The sequence below is a fragment of the Ochlerotatus camptorhynchus genome, unplaced genomic scaffold, assembly GCF_037179485.1.
Source record: "Ochlerotatus camptorhynchus isolate MF236.1 unplaced genomic scaffold, CSIRO-AGI_Acam_v1.1 ptg000551l, whole genome shotgun sequence".
Lineage (NCBI taxonomy): Eukaryota > Metazoa > Arthropoda > Insecta > Diptera > Culicidae > Ochlerotatus > Ochlerotatus camptorhynchus.
Window position 1 is genome coordinate 453,524 of NW_027041034.1, and position 16,283 is coordinate 469,806.

The following is a 16,283-nucleotide window of genomic DNA, read 5'->3' on the forward strand; positions in this document are numbered from 1 at the left end:
AAAACCTAACACTTTTTCATCATATATATTTTTGATTCTCACCCCAATATAGTCGACAAAGACGTAGTTCTACGTCAAAACATCTCTTGATCAAAATAAGACCACTTGCATGCCGCGACCGACTTAGATTTTTAGAAATTGCATCCTCAATGTTGCCTTTAAAATACATGGTATGTTTGATTTAAATTTATGGGAACTGACATCTGATTGATGACCTTGACAAATTTCCAGAAAATACACTTTAACAAATGTGTGGTGGTTTTGAACAGGGCCGTTTTGTCGTCATGGGGTGTTCAACACAGATAAGGCTGGCGAGCTGCATGTTGTTTGGAACGAGGGTGACACGCTTGGCATAGAGGGCACACGAAGAGCGGTGCGGCTTCTTCCTCCTTCTTCGGTGAGTAGACGCTTTCCATATAACCAACAAGCCCGCTAATTCGCCTTTTGGCAATATAAGGCTAATATGCGACTAATTTAAAGTTTAGCATGCCTTATGTAAGCCTTGTATCAGCCTTATATTGCAAAAAGGTGAATTAGCGGGCTAGTTGGTTATTTGGGTCATGCGGGCTGCAGCTCGCTGCTTGCAACCAGCCTTTCGTTGTGTTGGGAGAACAATATTCACTCCATGCGCTGAAAGCACTGCTGCTGCTGATAATGATGACGACCAACCGGACACCACCACACACGATGATTGAATAAGCACCGTTCGGCGAGACCATTCGATTCTGAAATCTGTGTTAGGGAAAGCGCTTTTGCAGGCTAATTTTTGATCACCATTGCAACAGTTGGACATTTTTGTCATTTTTTATAGTGACCTATTGAAAATTGATTAAGTAGTAGTTAGCAGATTTGTAGAAATTTTTTCTATCTATTAGCTTGTTTAGAATTAACATCCATCCGCTATTGACAGCGCTATAAGTGGTCAAAACCTGACTACTTTTCGTAACGTTGAAATATGTTGCCGAAAGACGTAATCCTACGGCAAATTTCAGACTTAAACTATTCTAATTTTCTGCATTAATTGAAGCTCGTACAAGTTACCAACCCAGAGAGTGGCAGATATTGATTCATAACTATGTCAACTGTCTCTACACAACGGTGCCGGTGGTGTAGTGGTAAGCGTGATTACCTCTCACCCCAGCAGGCCTGGGTTCAATCCCAGTCGGCGCCGCCGGGATGTTCTGAGGCATAACATCTCTGATCACGCCTTCCTTCGGATGGGAAGTAAAGCCGTTGGTCCCCGGTTCATGAGTTGATGGGTCGATAGGTAGGGTCCAGGTGTGGGAGCTGCCTTCCTGGCACGTCGGTAGCATTGGTGCTCAGCACGGAAAACAAGATCGACGGAAAAAACAAACCAAAGGAAAAAAAAAAAAACTGTCTCTACACATACACCTCCTGGGATTTCTGAAAGTGTTCTCCTGCAATCTATTTAGATATTCTATTGGTTTTTTTTACAACCTTTCTCAGGGAGTAATTCTGAGATTCCTTAAGGAATTCTCTTCAGATTAATGAAGGAACCCTTCTGGGATTGATGAATAAATTCTCTACTGTATCCTGGAGAAATCAACTTGGAACTTCTGATAGAACTCTTCTGCGATTCCTTGAGGAATATCCCTGTGATTTCAGCACGAATCCTCCCTGGGGTTTACTGGACACATCTTCCTGGGAATGTGCATTCATGGATTTACTGAAGAAATAACCCTGGGATTCCTTTAACCTGAAAATATCTTGGTATTCTTCCATAAATACGAATCCTCCTAAGGTCATGGTAGGAATTTCATTAGGATTTCTGCTGAAATCCTCCAGATATTCCTGGAGGAATTCTAGTAGAACTCGGAGAAACATTCTAAGACAGTTCTGTCATGGTAAATTTAGAGCTGGTTACTTACTAAGTTTTCATTTGTGCGTCCCCATTTTTTTTATTAGAGGGAACTCAAGTGTGTGTACATTCCTAAATAACAATCCGTAAATGGAGCGCATAGGTTTGGTGCGGGTAATACTTTGCCACAATCAGCACGCCATACATTCTATTTTTCGGGTATTGGTTTTTCAGTTAACGGAAAATCAAAACGCTACGATGTGTTATGTCCAACGTTTAAGTCCTGCAATTAAATAATTGAACTACTCTGAAGTTCCCTGATCTTCCTTTAAGTACTTGGAACATCCCTGAAAATAATGAAATTACCCCAAAATTTCCAGACATCACAGATTTTCTTTAGATTTCCCTGAAGATCTCTGAACTAAACATAGCAACCAGGTGAAAGTCTCTCTAATACTCTGAGTTTCTTGAAGTTAATTGAACACCTTCTGGTTCTCCTATTCTCTCTGATGAAACTACTCTGAATCTTTCGCATTTCTCTTGAAGCTTTTGGTACTGTCTTGAAGTAAATATAACTGTCTTAAAAATCCCGAATTTTCCCTGAAAATCTCTTGACGTGACGTTACCAACACATGTTTGAAGTTTCCTTCCTTAAACTTTCAAGGAGTTCTAAAAATTGGATAAAATTCCCAAAACTTCTTAAAGATCTTCAACATATTCCTGAAATTGATAAAGATGCCTTAAATTTATCGAAACTAACCTTTACATATCAATAACCTTCCCCAAAAGTCTGAGCTTTCCTCTGATCTTGAGATCTATGAGCATTGCTGGCTATAAAGCTTCTCTGTGGTTCTTGACTTCCCTTAAGGTCTCTAGATATCCTTGAAGTTCTAAGAACTTTTAAAATTTCCTGCAGTTTCCCATCCCGCCCTGTGGTTATGCTCCAAAACTGTTGGTAGAAAATGGGGTTTGAAACCAACAATGACAATGTGGATTTACACATCAGTAATCCGTCCAAAAGTAACTTATGCTTCGTTAGTGTGGTGGCCAAAAACGAAAGAGGCTACAGCACAGAGGAAGCTGGCAAAACTACAACGTCTAGCGTGTATTGCTATAACGATGCAATAATTAGATGCAATTCTCAATCTACTGCCCTTGCATGAATACGTGCAACTAGAAGCGGAAAGAAGTGCTTTAAGGCTCAAAAGGTCTAGAAATGTCATGCCTGGTGACCTGGTTGATCACCTAAGCATTTTACAATACTTCCAAAGAGGACCAGTGATGAGTATGAATGGAGACTGGATGAAACCAGAGGACAATTATGACACTCCCTTCAACGTATGTGAAATGTTGCGTTCGGATTGGGAAGTCGGTGGTCCTAGCGTTCGTCAAGGCTCAATCATATTTTTCACAGATGGCTCAAAAATTGGAACACAAAAAGGTGCAGGTATCTTTGGCCCTAGGACAAATATTTCAGTAACGATGGGACATTGCCCAACAGTGTTTCAAGCGGAAATCGAGGCCATACTTGAATGTGTAAGTGTTTGCCTATTGAGAACATATAGATATGTAAATATCTGTATTTTTTCTGACAGTCATGCAGCACTAAAAGCGCTTCGTGCTTACAAATGTAGGGGAGAACAGTACATAACACACCCCCGGGGTAAGACGCACTTTTTCATTTTATTTTGAGTTTTTCTTGGAAGTTTTTATCCAATTCTAGGATTTATCATGCAGGATTTTGAGTTCAGATGCTATGCTAGAAGTGCTGCTTGATAATACAACAAAAAAGTTACGCAAAAGCCATGAAAAACACAAATGAAAGTCAGCTGGTGCGTTCTGCCCAGGGGGTGCGTTGTATACCATTCTCCCCTACATCAAAGATTGTCTGGGAATGTATTCTCTTGTTGCAACAGCTGTGCCAACAGAACTCAGAAAATTTATATTGGGTTCCTGGACACTGTGGCATTGAAGGGAATGAAAGGGCAGACGATCTCGCAAAATTAGGTTCCAATTCACCATTTATTGGCCTGTACGGTAAAAATGGAACTCAAACGCTGGGAAGAATAAAGGGTGATGGCCAACTGGATGGCCGTCACGAAGTGCAACCAGTCGAAAAGATTTATAACTAAAAATGTAACACAAACCAAAAAGCTCTTGGAGCTCAATAAACGGGCTCTTAGTATAAACACTGGCCTGGTAACTGGGCACTGTCCGAGTAGATATCATTTCAAGAACATTGGTCGGGTTCAGAGAGATATCTGCCGGTTCTATAGCATAGAATGCGAAACCTCGGAACAACTGCTCTGCAGTTGCGGTGCATTACACAGGCGTAGATCTAAGTTTCTTCGTAGTGTTATCATACAACCTAAAGGAATTTGGTCTGCTAATCATGGAAAGATAGTTGGATTCATAAACCATATCATACCTGAGTGGGAAAGGACGTGTCCAGGCAATTAGATGTCCTCTCATTAAATGGTGGTCAGCTTGCATGATACGAACAGTAAACAGGGGTACCACAAAAGTTCAAATAATAGACGCAGTGGTTCAAAACCCAAAAAAAAAAACATCCCGCAATCTGTTCATGAAACTTCCTTGAAATGCTTGGAAGAATGAATGGAACCGCTTTAAATTCCTTTAAAAAATATTTGTCTGTACTTCCTGGATCTCTGGGAGTTTGTGTTACGTTTCCGTTTTTTTTTTTATTAAGTTTTTTAAACTTTTCTGATGCACTCGGTTCTCGCTATTTTCATAAATTTAATGGAACTGTTTTACAAATTTCAAAATTTACCAGAAGCACCTAGATCTTTCCTGAAGTTCATGCAGTTTTCCTGAAATGCCTGGAACTACTATGAAGTTCTCAGAGTTGTCTGGAAGTTCCTGTAATTTTCCTGAATTGCATGGAACTGTCACGAAGTTCTTTGATATTCTCTAATGTTCTCGAAATTTTCCTGTAATCTGTGGTACCAGCCAACTAGCCAACTACACAGAAAAAAAATCTGAATTTTTACTATCGCATAAAATCTCCCTTCGTTTAATTTTGAGATTTACTTGGCATTAACAGCAAAATTGTTTACAAACTTGCATACAGTATTGCTAATTGATGCGATATTGCGCATAAATTTACACGAAATATCGCGTAAATTTATGCCAACTCTAGCGTTAATTTTATGTGCGCTAAATCTCGCAGAAATTTACATAAATTTTTTGAACGGTATAGCACAAATTTCAGTTGCTCCCGAAATCTCATGCTGGTAGACGTTGATGCCCTGTTTAACTTATGCTGGCTACTTTTTTGCACAGCACTACACCGTTTGAAAAATTCATGCGAGATATAGCGCACATAAAATTAACGCTAGATTTGGCGTAAATTTACACGATATTTCGTGAAATTTTTTGCGTAATATCGTATAATTTCGCAATATTGTATGCAAGCTTGTAAACGATTTCGCTGTTTATGCCAAGTTTAGCTCAAATTAAACGAAGGGAGATTTTACGCGATAGTTAAAATTCAGAATTTTTTCTGTGTAGAACACTAGCGCTAGCAAATCAGCACAGATGTAAACACCACATTAGCCAGCTCAGATTTTTTTGCCGAGATTTGCACAGCCGAGTGCTGGGCATTACATTTTACTGAGATCTCAGCCAACATGACGTTTGTTTGCTGAGATTCAGCAAAACATTTTCCAACCAAACGTCACTATTGATGAGATCTCGGAAAAATAGGTTTGCCGGGAGCTCGGCTGTGCAAATCATTGGCAAATAAATTTAAGTGTGTAGCTTTCGGAACAACCCTGAAGTTTTCGTAATTTCCTTAAAATTCTTGGAATTTCTATGTAATTCTTAGAACTGCTTGAAGATAATTTTTCTAATACTAATTGAACTAGGCTACTATATGCGTGATAATGTTTGCACCATCGTACCCGTTTCACCTGTGCATACAATGCTTTGGTTTTCTTTGCATGCACGTAACCTATAGCTCATACCGTAGTAGGCTGTCTAAAAAAAATGATTTACTTATGTCGTTTTTGCGGTGTAGCTACACCGGTGCTACACTGCCGTACACCGAAATATTTTAGGGTGTAGACATAGGATGCACCTTTGTTTACAAACAAATGATGTTGAGCTGTCAAAGACTCGTGCTTATTCTTGCTTACACTACACCAGTGCTACACCGCAAAAATGAAAATGACATTAGTTTGATAGTTGCACCATGACGAAGTGGCAGCGTATTCGTGATTTGTCCCACGCGCAAATTTCGCAAAAAGACATTTCAATCGCCGTGGGAGTGTCCCGGTGGACCGTCAAAAGGGTTTTAGACCGAGAAAATAAAGGACAACTATCCGCGAAGGTGGCCACAGGTCGTCCGAGGTCAACTCGGGTTCCGAGGGTTATCGCTGCTATCAAAAGGAAGATTCGGGTGAATCCAGTGCGTTCAATAAGGAAAATGGCAAAGGAACACGGGATCAGTGACTTTATGGCACGAAAGATCGTAAAGGAATATTGCGGGGCGAAGTCGAGGGCACGGAAAAAACTCACATGATTACCAACCGCATCTGGGAGCTACGAGTCGAACGATGCAAGAAAATTTTGAACTTCCGCGAAAAAATCCGGTAATCCTGTTCACCGACGAGAGCATGTTTACCGTCGATCCCGTATCAAATTCCAGAACCGACCGGTATATTAGTTCTCTTCCGGTAAAAGACGTGGCCGACAAGCACAAGAACATGTATCTGGCCAAGCATCCTGCTAGCGTTATGGTGTTTGGATTGGTGGCTTCCGATGGCAAAAAATGGACCCGGTAATCATTGCAGAAGGTGACAAGGTCAACACGGAGGTCTACATCGGGATTTTAAGTAAGTATGTTCTTCCATGGATCAAAGAACAGTACGGTCCGAAGCCAAATGTTGTATGCCACACCTCGAAACGCACTCAGATATGGTTGCGAAAGATATGTGGCTGCCATCCAGCCATGATCTTAATCCGCAGGATTTCTCAATATGGCGTGTCATGAAGGCCAAGGCCTGTTCTAAACGGCACCCGAGTACAGCAAGCCTCAGACAAGCATTGACCCGTACCTGGAGAGAAATAGATCCAGACTACATTATTAGAACCTGCCGTGCAGTCCGGAAGCGTGTGGAGGCCGTTATTGCAGCAAGGGGAAACTCGATCGATAATTAACATAGTTTAAGACTCTGAGAAAAATGCCCCCTTTGAATAAATAGAAAAAACTCGAAAACGAAATTTTTGAGATTTTTTTTAAATTTTGACATTGCTCAATGGTGCAAACATTATCACGCATACGTTACAGAACATTTTTCAAGATTTTCATTAAGTTCTCGGAACTTCATTAAAATTCTCGGAATTTTCCGTATAATCATACTTTCCCTTAAAAATCTATGGAACCTAACGTTAAGGAACTTAAAACTTCCCAATCGTTCTGGACTTTCCTGTAGTAATCATCAGAACTTCTCTGAAGATCTTAAAAAAAATTCTTTGTTAATCAGCGGAATTTTTGTCAAGCGTTCGTTTTTATCTCTAGGAATATAGCAATATGTTTTCACTTCTAGAGCTCCTAATTTTAATTATATAAACGCACAGTAATGAATGGCCGTCCAAAATTATCCAATGCTTTCTGGTGCGCAACTTTTGTATGAGAAGCGCCTGTAGATCGATATTTCTGTATCCACTAGCTTTGATAAAATAAATAAAATAATCGGTTTTGAAGCTAGTTAGTCATGGCCTGCTCTAAGGATTTCTGAAGTTTTTTTTCAGGGATTCAAGAGGAATTCACCTAGATTCTGGGAATCGTGGTATATCTGAAAGAATTATCTTAAATTTCCTGGAAAAATACTACTGGATTTTTTTTTTCTAGAATCCCAAGAAAAATCCGTGATCTTCTCGCATAAAGCGTGAACTACTCGGACATGGCCTTATTAACCGCGATAAACGCATTTAAAGCTTTAGATCACCAAAACACTGCTGAAACCTGAATCAGGTCTTATTTACAAAAAAAAAAACGCATTTGAATACCCAAACCCTATTAACGTGATAAACGCCTTATTTTTGGTGTTAATTGCATTAAAAAATTTCGATACTCAAATTACTCATTAGGACGCAATTAAGGCCTTATTTACGGAGATTAACCCATTTGAAGATTTCGAATCTCAATTTTTTTTTTCTATAGTTTAATTAATTCTTCATAAGGCAAGCATTTTATCAATTTTAATGAAAGGATCCTGAAATAAATGATGAGCAGGCCATTAAGTGTGTACAAAAGAAAACAAAATTCTTTAAACCGGCTGGATCCTGATCTATCAATCGAATACTTTGTTCAATTTCACTTTTCTCCGTAGAACAAGAATAGCATTTTTGAGAGGATTATTTGAAATTGATACGACCAATGATTATGATTCCACAATAGCATCTGCTTATTGCTCTGTTCCACTCAACATACCAAATCAACTGTGCTTCTGAGTCAATTTGTGTGCAGAATAACCGTTATTGGTTCAATAAAAATTTGCCCCACAAAACAACTACTCACTCTGCGATATGTCAATTGAATAGTGCCCCCTCCCCCTATTCCCCCCTCGAATCGATACAAACAGATGCCAGCGAGAAAGATCATTTCCGCATTGTCAACCGAGCTTTTTATCACTTTATCCTACCGATCAAAGCCACTCTGCTGGATAGCAAATTTTATCATGTAAATGAAACCCCGACTTTCCCAGACCTGAGGCCTCTCGCTGCCGGCAACAGCAACAACAACAACATCGTTCGACTCGACAGCTTCGGCATTAGGCACTGTGTCACACAATCACAAAACCCATCGCTGGGGCTGGTTGTGGTTCCTACTTGCAGATGGATCAACGACGACAACAACTGTTTTTTACCATTTCATTTTTTACACGCCTTTCAGTCGCATTTGACATCGATTTGTTTGTTACGGTCGGCACAGCAGCGCTAGGTGGTTGGGGTTGCAAATAGTGTTTTACCCTCGAACCAGCAAACCGGCGATGGAGAAAAGACGACGACTACGACGACGACGCCGACGGATGTATAATTATCTTATCTAATGAACTACATCTGATTTGTGAGTAATAGCGCGCAAATAGGAGGTCTTTCTGCTGCTGCTGTTGGTAGTTGCATGGGGCACCAACAATAATAATGTTGTCGTAAGTTATTTTTTTTCGCTATGTGTTCACTTTTCAGCTGTCTATTTTCTACGGGAGCTGAGAAGTTGGCATTTCCCTCGGTTGGCTATCACATCGCGGGAAAATGGCAGTTGATTTATGAAGTCGTTGTCTACGGCTGTTCGTGATGACCTACTTGTTTTTGATATTCAAATAGATTTTCTAAATAAATTTCAAAAAAATGTACGACGCATACGAACAGTCACAACCAAAAGCAGAGACATAACCCTTGCTGATCAAGTTCAACGAGAGAACAAAAAACATGAACATGAACTCATGTTCGGAGACCCCTAACAAAAACCTGAACCTTTTCGTTTTTTGTTTTGTTTGCGAATTTATCTCTCTCGCTCAGAGAGTAACAAACGATTACTCTCCCAGGAGAGAGTACCCTTGCCACCTAGAGTTTGCTCTTTCACTCGCCTTGATTCACCATTCCCGGGAGAGTGCAAGTATGGCCGTCCAGGTGAGCGAGAGTCGTTAACCTGTCCGATCTACAGGCGCCCCATCTCATTCTCGCGCAGAAAGAACGCTACCCAGAGAAAGGTGTTTGTGCAAGAATGCCAAGAACCAGTTTTAATTGCATGTGTGCTCAGTTTTTTCTACCTTCGCAAAGGTGTTCCGCTCCCGGTGCACGGAAGAGAATGAGAGAGGATCACCCCACACCGGTTCACAGGTGAGCAACGATCGCGATCAACGGTACGAGTGGATCCTGCTGTCGCTCAGTTTACGAGTTGACTTTGAACGGAGCGCACGCGCGAATCTACGCTCGTTTGTCGGTTGAACCGAATTTGTTCTGTGTGTATCCTTTGTGTCGAGCAGTGAAGGACTACTGCAATCCTTGCTAAACGTTCAAAGTGTCTGACGATCGTAGAATTCTGACGATTGATGCTCGAAAAAAATAAAAAAAATCTCTCGGCAACTCGTGCTTCGACGGACCGAACTGCCATCATCCGCTAGACCTGATTTGAAACGCGGTGCAGAAGAACGAAATTGGATTATTCAGTTTTATCGCGACTGTAAATTTAAATTTACGATCAACTTTTATGGATTATTTTATCAGGATCATTTAATTTAAAAGAAAAAAAGAACACAGAAGAGAGAACAGAGCCGGGTGAAGAAAACGGGTCGCGCCGCAACGCAAAAGAAACAGATCGAGAGGTGTTTTTTGTTGTTATTATGTGTGCGTCGTCGCCATCGTCGTCGTAGCCCCATCGTTGGGATGAGTGTTGAGTGCTGTAGAAGAACGTACGTGGAAGGGAAAAAAGGATTCGGTCAAGTTTTTCGAAAGTGATCTCCCGACGCAGCGCAAGGAAAAAGTGAAGAAAGGAAAATAAATTGATAACGAAATAAGATAATGTGAAGTGAAATTTATTCGCCTCTTTAAGCGTTGATAAAGGGCAAAGCAGAGCGAAAAGGTGAAGAAAACGCACCGAAAACAACGATCATCGGGATCAAAACAGAGCGAGTGAGGTCTCGAATCTCGCTCGGAAGCAGCATCTGGTTCGGGAAAGACAGTGCAAAGCGAACAGTGAAACAATTATTTAATCAGACATGTCCAGAGCAAATGTAGCGGTGTTTTCCAAATTAGTTGCCGATTAAAACGCGAGTGTAGTGAATGGGGTTGAAATCAATCTAGAAAGCGAAAACAAACAAGTGGGGCCACCCCAAGTGACCCTGGGCTTCAAAATTGCCACCCTACGAAGATGCGTCCCTCGCCGGCCTTGCTGTCGGTCCTGTTTGGCACCATTTTCGGTGTCTTTGGTGCATCGCTGAGCAAATCGCTCCTATCGCAAGCCCCCGACGAATGCCGGTGGTCCGGTTACAGTGAAGACGATCTAACCCTCGTGTGTAGACTAAGAACTATCAACAGTGAACTGGAGAATACAAACTTTAGCGTGCTTCATCCGGAAAATACCGTCCGACTGCGGTTGCAGTGCAACGATGGATTGTTTTTCCAATCCAGCCTTAGCCCGGGCAGCTTCCGGCAGTTGTCCGAACTACGATCACTCTCGATCGAGTACTGTAAAATAGCAAACCTTAGCGATGGTTCCTTCCGGGGTCTCAAGGAGCTGACGAACCTGACCCTGCGAACGCACAACACCGATTGGTCATCGGTCAGTTTGGAAATCGCACCGCATGTCTTCAACTCCGAGCTATCGAAGCTCGAACGGCTAGACCTCAGCCAGAACAACATGTGGTCCCTACCGGATGGCTTGATCTGCCCACTTACCAAGCTCCAGTATCTCAATGTGACGCAGAATCGTCTCAGGGATCTATCGGTATTTCACTTCAGTGCTTCCCTCAGTACGCGACTGTCAAAAAAGTGCGGTGGAGCAGTCACGGTACTTGATCTATCCCACAACAACATCGATAATCTACCACCGGCCATCTTCTCCGGACTAGGGAAGCTCACAGAACTCCGTCTCCAGAATAACGGGCTCAACTTCATCGCCGATCGAGCACTGGAAGGACTCCTCTCACTATCGAAATTGGACATTTCCCTAAACCGACTATCTAACCTTCCCCCAGAACTCTTCTCCGAAGCCAAGCACATCAAAGAGATCTATCTTCAGAACAACAGCATCAACGTTCTGGCCCCAGGAATTTTCAGCGAACTCCAACAACTCCTAGTCCTCGACCTCTCCAACAATGAACTCACCTCCGAGTGGATTAACCCTGCCACCTTCAAGGGCCTTTCTCGTCTCATCCTCCTGGATCTGACAAATAACAAAATCTCCAAGCTTGAACCGGCCATCTTCCGAGATCTCTTCAGCCTGCAAATCCTCCGCCTACAGGACAACTCCATCGAAACCATCCATGAAAACACATTCGCTGAGCTGACGGCCCTGCACACCCTGGTCATCTCAAACAACCGCCTTTCGAACATCGAATATTTTACGTTTCAAGGTCTGAGCCGGCTGACGTTGCTCTCGCTGGACTACAACCGGATATCCCGGATCGATCGAGTTGCCTTCAAGAACCTGTCGACGTTGCATGATTTGCACTTGAACGGTAACAAACTCTTGCAAGTTCCGGACGCTTTGTACGACGTCCCATTGCTGCGAACACTCGATCTTGGAGAAAACCACATCAGCAATATCGACAACGCCAGTTTCAAAGATATGATCCACATGTACGGCTTGCGACTGACCGAGAACAATATCGAATTGATCAAGAAAGGCACGTTCGATGCGATGAAATCGCTTCAGATTCTGAATCTGTCCAAGAATCGACTGAAAAAGGTGGAAGCGGCGTGTTTCGATAACAATACAAATCTGCAGGCGATCCGCTTGGATGGGAATTACCTGACGGATATCTCCGGGCTGTTCACCAAGCTACCGAATCTGGTGTGGCTCAACATTTCCGACAACCATCTGGAGGTGTTTGACTATGCGCTGATTCCGACCGGGTTGCAATGGTTGGATATCCATGCAAACAAAATTGCCGAGTTGGGAAATTACTTCGAGATCGAGAGTCAGCTGGCGCTGAGTACGATCGATGCGAGCTCCAATCAGCTGACGGAGATCACCGGGAGTGCCATTCCGAATAGCGTGGAGTTGTTGTACTTGAATGATAATCTAATATCTAAGGTGCAGTCGTATACATTTTTCAAGAAGCCGAATTTGACCAGGGTGGATCTGTTTGGGAACAAGATTACCACGTTGGATCCGAATGCGTTGCGGATATCGGCAGTGCCAGATGACCGGCCACTGCCCGAGTTTTACATAGGAGGAAATCCGTATCAGTGTGATTGTAATTTGAACTGGCTACAGAAGAACAACGTGGACTCGAGGACACAGCCAAAGCTGATGGATTTAGACAGTATTTATTGCAAGTTGTTGTACAATAGGGGAAGGACGTACGTGCCGTTGGTGGAGGCGCTGCCGAATCAGTTCCTGTGCAAGTACGAGACGCACTGCTTTGCGCTGTGTCATTGCTGTGATTTCTACGCGTGCGATTGTAAGATGGAGTGCCCGGCGAGGTGTACATGCTATCACGATCAGAGCTGGACGTCAAATGTTGTGGACTGCTCGAGGGCCGAGTACGAGGAAAAGTTGCCGGAGCAGATCCCGATGGACTCGACGCAGATCTATTTGGATGGGAATAACTTTAGGACGTTGAGCAGTCATGCGTTTTTGGGTCGGAAGAAGTTAAAGGTTCTGTTTTTGAATAATAGCAATATCGAGGTGATTAGCAATAGGACGTTCTATGGACTGAAGGAGTTGGAGATTTTGCAGCTGGATCATAATCAGATCGGGGAGCTGAATGGGTTTGAGTTTGTGGGGCTGGATCGGTTAAAGGAGCTTCTGCTGCAGTACAATAGGATCGTGGCGGTTGCGAATCATAGCTTTGATCATTTGCCTAGCCTGAAGGTGCTGAGGTTGGATCATAATCGGATCGTGGAGTTCAATATGTGGCATTTGCCGAAACAGTTGACCGACTTGCGGATGGCAGCGAATCCATGGTCTTGTGATTGTGAGTATGTGGAAAAGTTCCACGAGTATCTGAAGACGTATGACTTTGTGCGGGATAAACTGAAGGTGCGTTGTTCGGTAACGATCACGTCCGGCAATGACACGGCGTTGGTGGTTGGAGGAGCGGTGAATGGATCTGCCGGAGCTGTGACGGTTAGCTCGAGGGGAGTCCCGTTGGAAGGCAGCGGGGAGTCGTCGCAGGGTGGTGTTGCTGGTTTCTTGATTTATTTGGACAACAGCACAACACTGTGCAGCGGTGCGGTCCCACTCGATAACATCATCAACGGAAACCTGACGTCGCGCAAGACGGTGCTATCGCCACCGCCGATCGAAGGCTATATCCCGCTGCTGGTGGCTGCGCTCTGTGGCTTCTCCGTGATCATCATAGTGACGCTGATTGTGTTCGTTTTTCGGCAGGAGATGCGTGTCTGGTTTCATTCGCGCTTTGGTGTGCGGTTGTTCTACCGGAATGCCGATATGGACAAGAACGAGCGAGATAAGCTGTTTGATGCCTTCGTTTCGTACAGTTCGAAAGATGAGGCATTTGTGGCGGAGGAGTTGGCACCGATGCTGGAGAATGGTGATCCTGCGTACAAGTTGTGCTTGCACTATCGGGACTTTCCCGTGGGTGCGTATATAGCGGACACGATCGTGCAAGCAGTGGAGTCATCGCGGAGAACGATCATGGTCCTATCGGAGAATTTTATCAAATCCGAATGGTGTAGGTTCGAGTTCAAATCTGCCCATCATCAAGTGTTGCGAGATCGACGGAGACGGCTGATTGTGATCTTGCTCGGAGAGGTTCCTCAGAAAGATCTGGATCCGGACATTCGGTTATATCTGAAAACCAACACCTACCTTCAATGGGGTGATAAGCTGTTCTGGGAGAAGCTGCGATTTGCCCTACCGGACGTGCCAAACAACCAAAGGCGTCGTCAGCAGCAATCGATCAGCATGACTCATTCGACCAACATTCGAAACAACTATCAGCTTACTCGAACACCAAATAATAGGAATAACACCAGTAACCAGTTGATCATGCTCCAACAGCAGCAGCCACCGCAGCCGGACCCCAGACTGAGGCAGCAGCAACAACAGCAGCAGGAGCATTCTTCTCTGCAGCAGCAACCACTTCCGCTGCCGGGACTTGTGCAGCAACCACAGCCACCGCAACTGTTGCAACATCAGCGACAGCAGCAGCAGCAGCAGCAACAGCAGCAGCAACAACAGGAGCAACAGCAACGGGGGGCCGGCAATGCCTCGCCCCGGACCGTGGGGATCCACATATGACCCCGGCCTACAGTGTGATATAGTGAGACCCCTTTTTGTAAAATAATCGATGAACTGATTAGGTGAATTTTAGGAATTTTCCCCCGAACGCGAAACAAATGTGATATTTATCGTTAAGTCAGTTTAAATTATGATCCGTACTCGAAACGAAGACGTGACGTGTATAAAATGACCCCTATAGATCCTAAGACCCAACCCCGACGTCCTGTAAACAATACGAAACATAAAACAAGGTGCAATTCTGTTCTCTCGCTCTCACCCGAAACCTCAAACCTCAAGAAAAATAGAACAAGTGACATTCCAGAGCTGAAGAAACAACTAAAGTGTTGCTACTGTCTGTTCAAAGCAAAATCGGAGCACAGCGATCGCTTATAGCAAGTGAGTGAGAGTGATATCGTCTTTCTTAACCCATCAACTTCGGCAAAAAAAAAAACCGACAACATCAAGCAGTTCAATACCCAAGGCAGCAGAAGAGGAAAATTAATGAAGTTCAAGTTACATACAGAGTAGAAGAAAATAGCTTGAAAACAACATGTGTTAACACACAAAAGAAAGAAGTCACCTCCGTCGTCGTCGTCCCAGGAATGACAAACACAAATCAAATGCAAATTCAAGTGTGCCGCTGTGGTGAAACAAGTCTTTGGAAGATAGAAGAAAAAGTAGTGCTGCAGGTCGATCGTCGTCGTACTCTTTCTTGGTGGAAATAATTGTTACATCGATCAAGAAGCCCTGTCTCGCATTTTCCCAGCCGGTAATGACAGTGGCTATCTCTACCAAAGTGGATGAAAAAGTAAATGAAAATTGTTCGCTCCATTCTCGAACGAGATCCGACATGACGACGACGAAGAAGAAGAAGAATCAAAAGAAGAGCTTTGACAACTGTGAAGAAGAGGCAGAAGATCCGCGATCGCCGCGCGATCGCAATTTAATAATGATAGTGACATTCTCCGGAGTCGTTACGCTTTCCGTACGCGGTGTCATCCCCCCTGCGCCCACCCAACTTCGGCCCCTCCTGGTGTGCATCGATGGGACTTTATTACACGATCATCAGCATAATCAACGTTTATTATTCAATACTTGTTGTGTGTGCATACACATACGCACGTGAGATCCAGTATCCGAAGGGGACCCGAACGGTCAACAATTACCACCAGTCTGCGGTGGAAAGGGCAACATCAGTACCAGCAGCAGTGACAGCCGTTACGATCCGAGGGAATGCAAACGCTACCAGTTTCTTGCATCGGAGCGAGAGAGGACGCCAGGTTTCTTCCAAAGTCGTCGTGCCAGTGCAGTTGAACTTCTTTTCCATTTATTTTTGCACTTATTACTGTTATTATTTATATTCTCTTCTGTATCGCTACGTGCGTCGTCATCGTTCGAAACTGGTAGGCAGGAGGTTTTGAATATTTTTCTTTGACATAAAAACAGAACCGAGCAGCACACGTTCCAATGAAGGTGCCGGTACACATTGCTCTGGAAGAGGAAAAATCCGCGGTTGTTAGAAGA

At 43.5% G+C, this 16,283-nt stretch overlaps 1 protein-coding gene across 1 annotated transcript; it reads left to right on the forward strand.

The window, feature by feature from the left end:
- The first annotated feature begins 9,813 nt into the window (after positions 1-9,813).
- On the forward strand, positions 9,814-16,038 carry Tollo (Toll-like receptor Tollo). The gene has a single exon (XM_065236487.1). The coding sequence runs from the start codon at positions 10,716-10,718 to the stop codon at positions 14,775-14,777; it is 4,062 nt and encodes a 1,353-aa protein (XP_065092559.1). The 5' UTR covers positions 9,814-10,715; the 3' UTR covers positions 14,778-16,038.
- The last annotated feature ends 245 nt before the right edge of the window (positions 16,039-16,283 follow it).

Coding starts and splice junctions, on each gene's coding strand:
- Tollo (XM_065236487.1), top strand. CDS start 10,716: ATGCGTCCCTCGCCGGCCTTGCTGTCGGTCCTGTTTGGCACCATTTTC.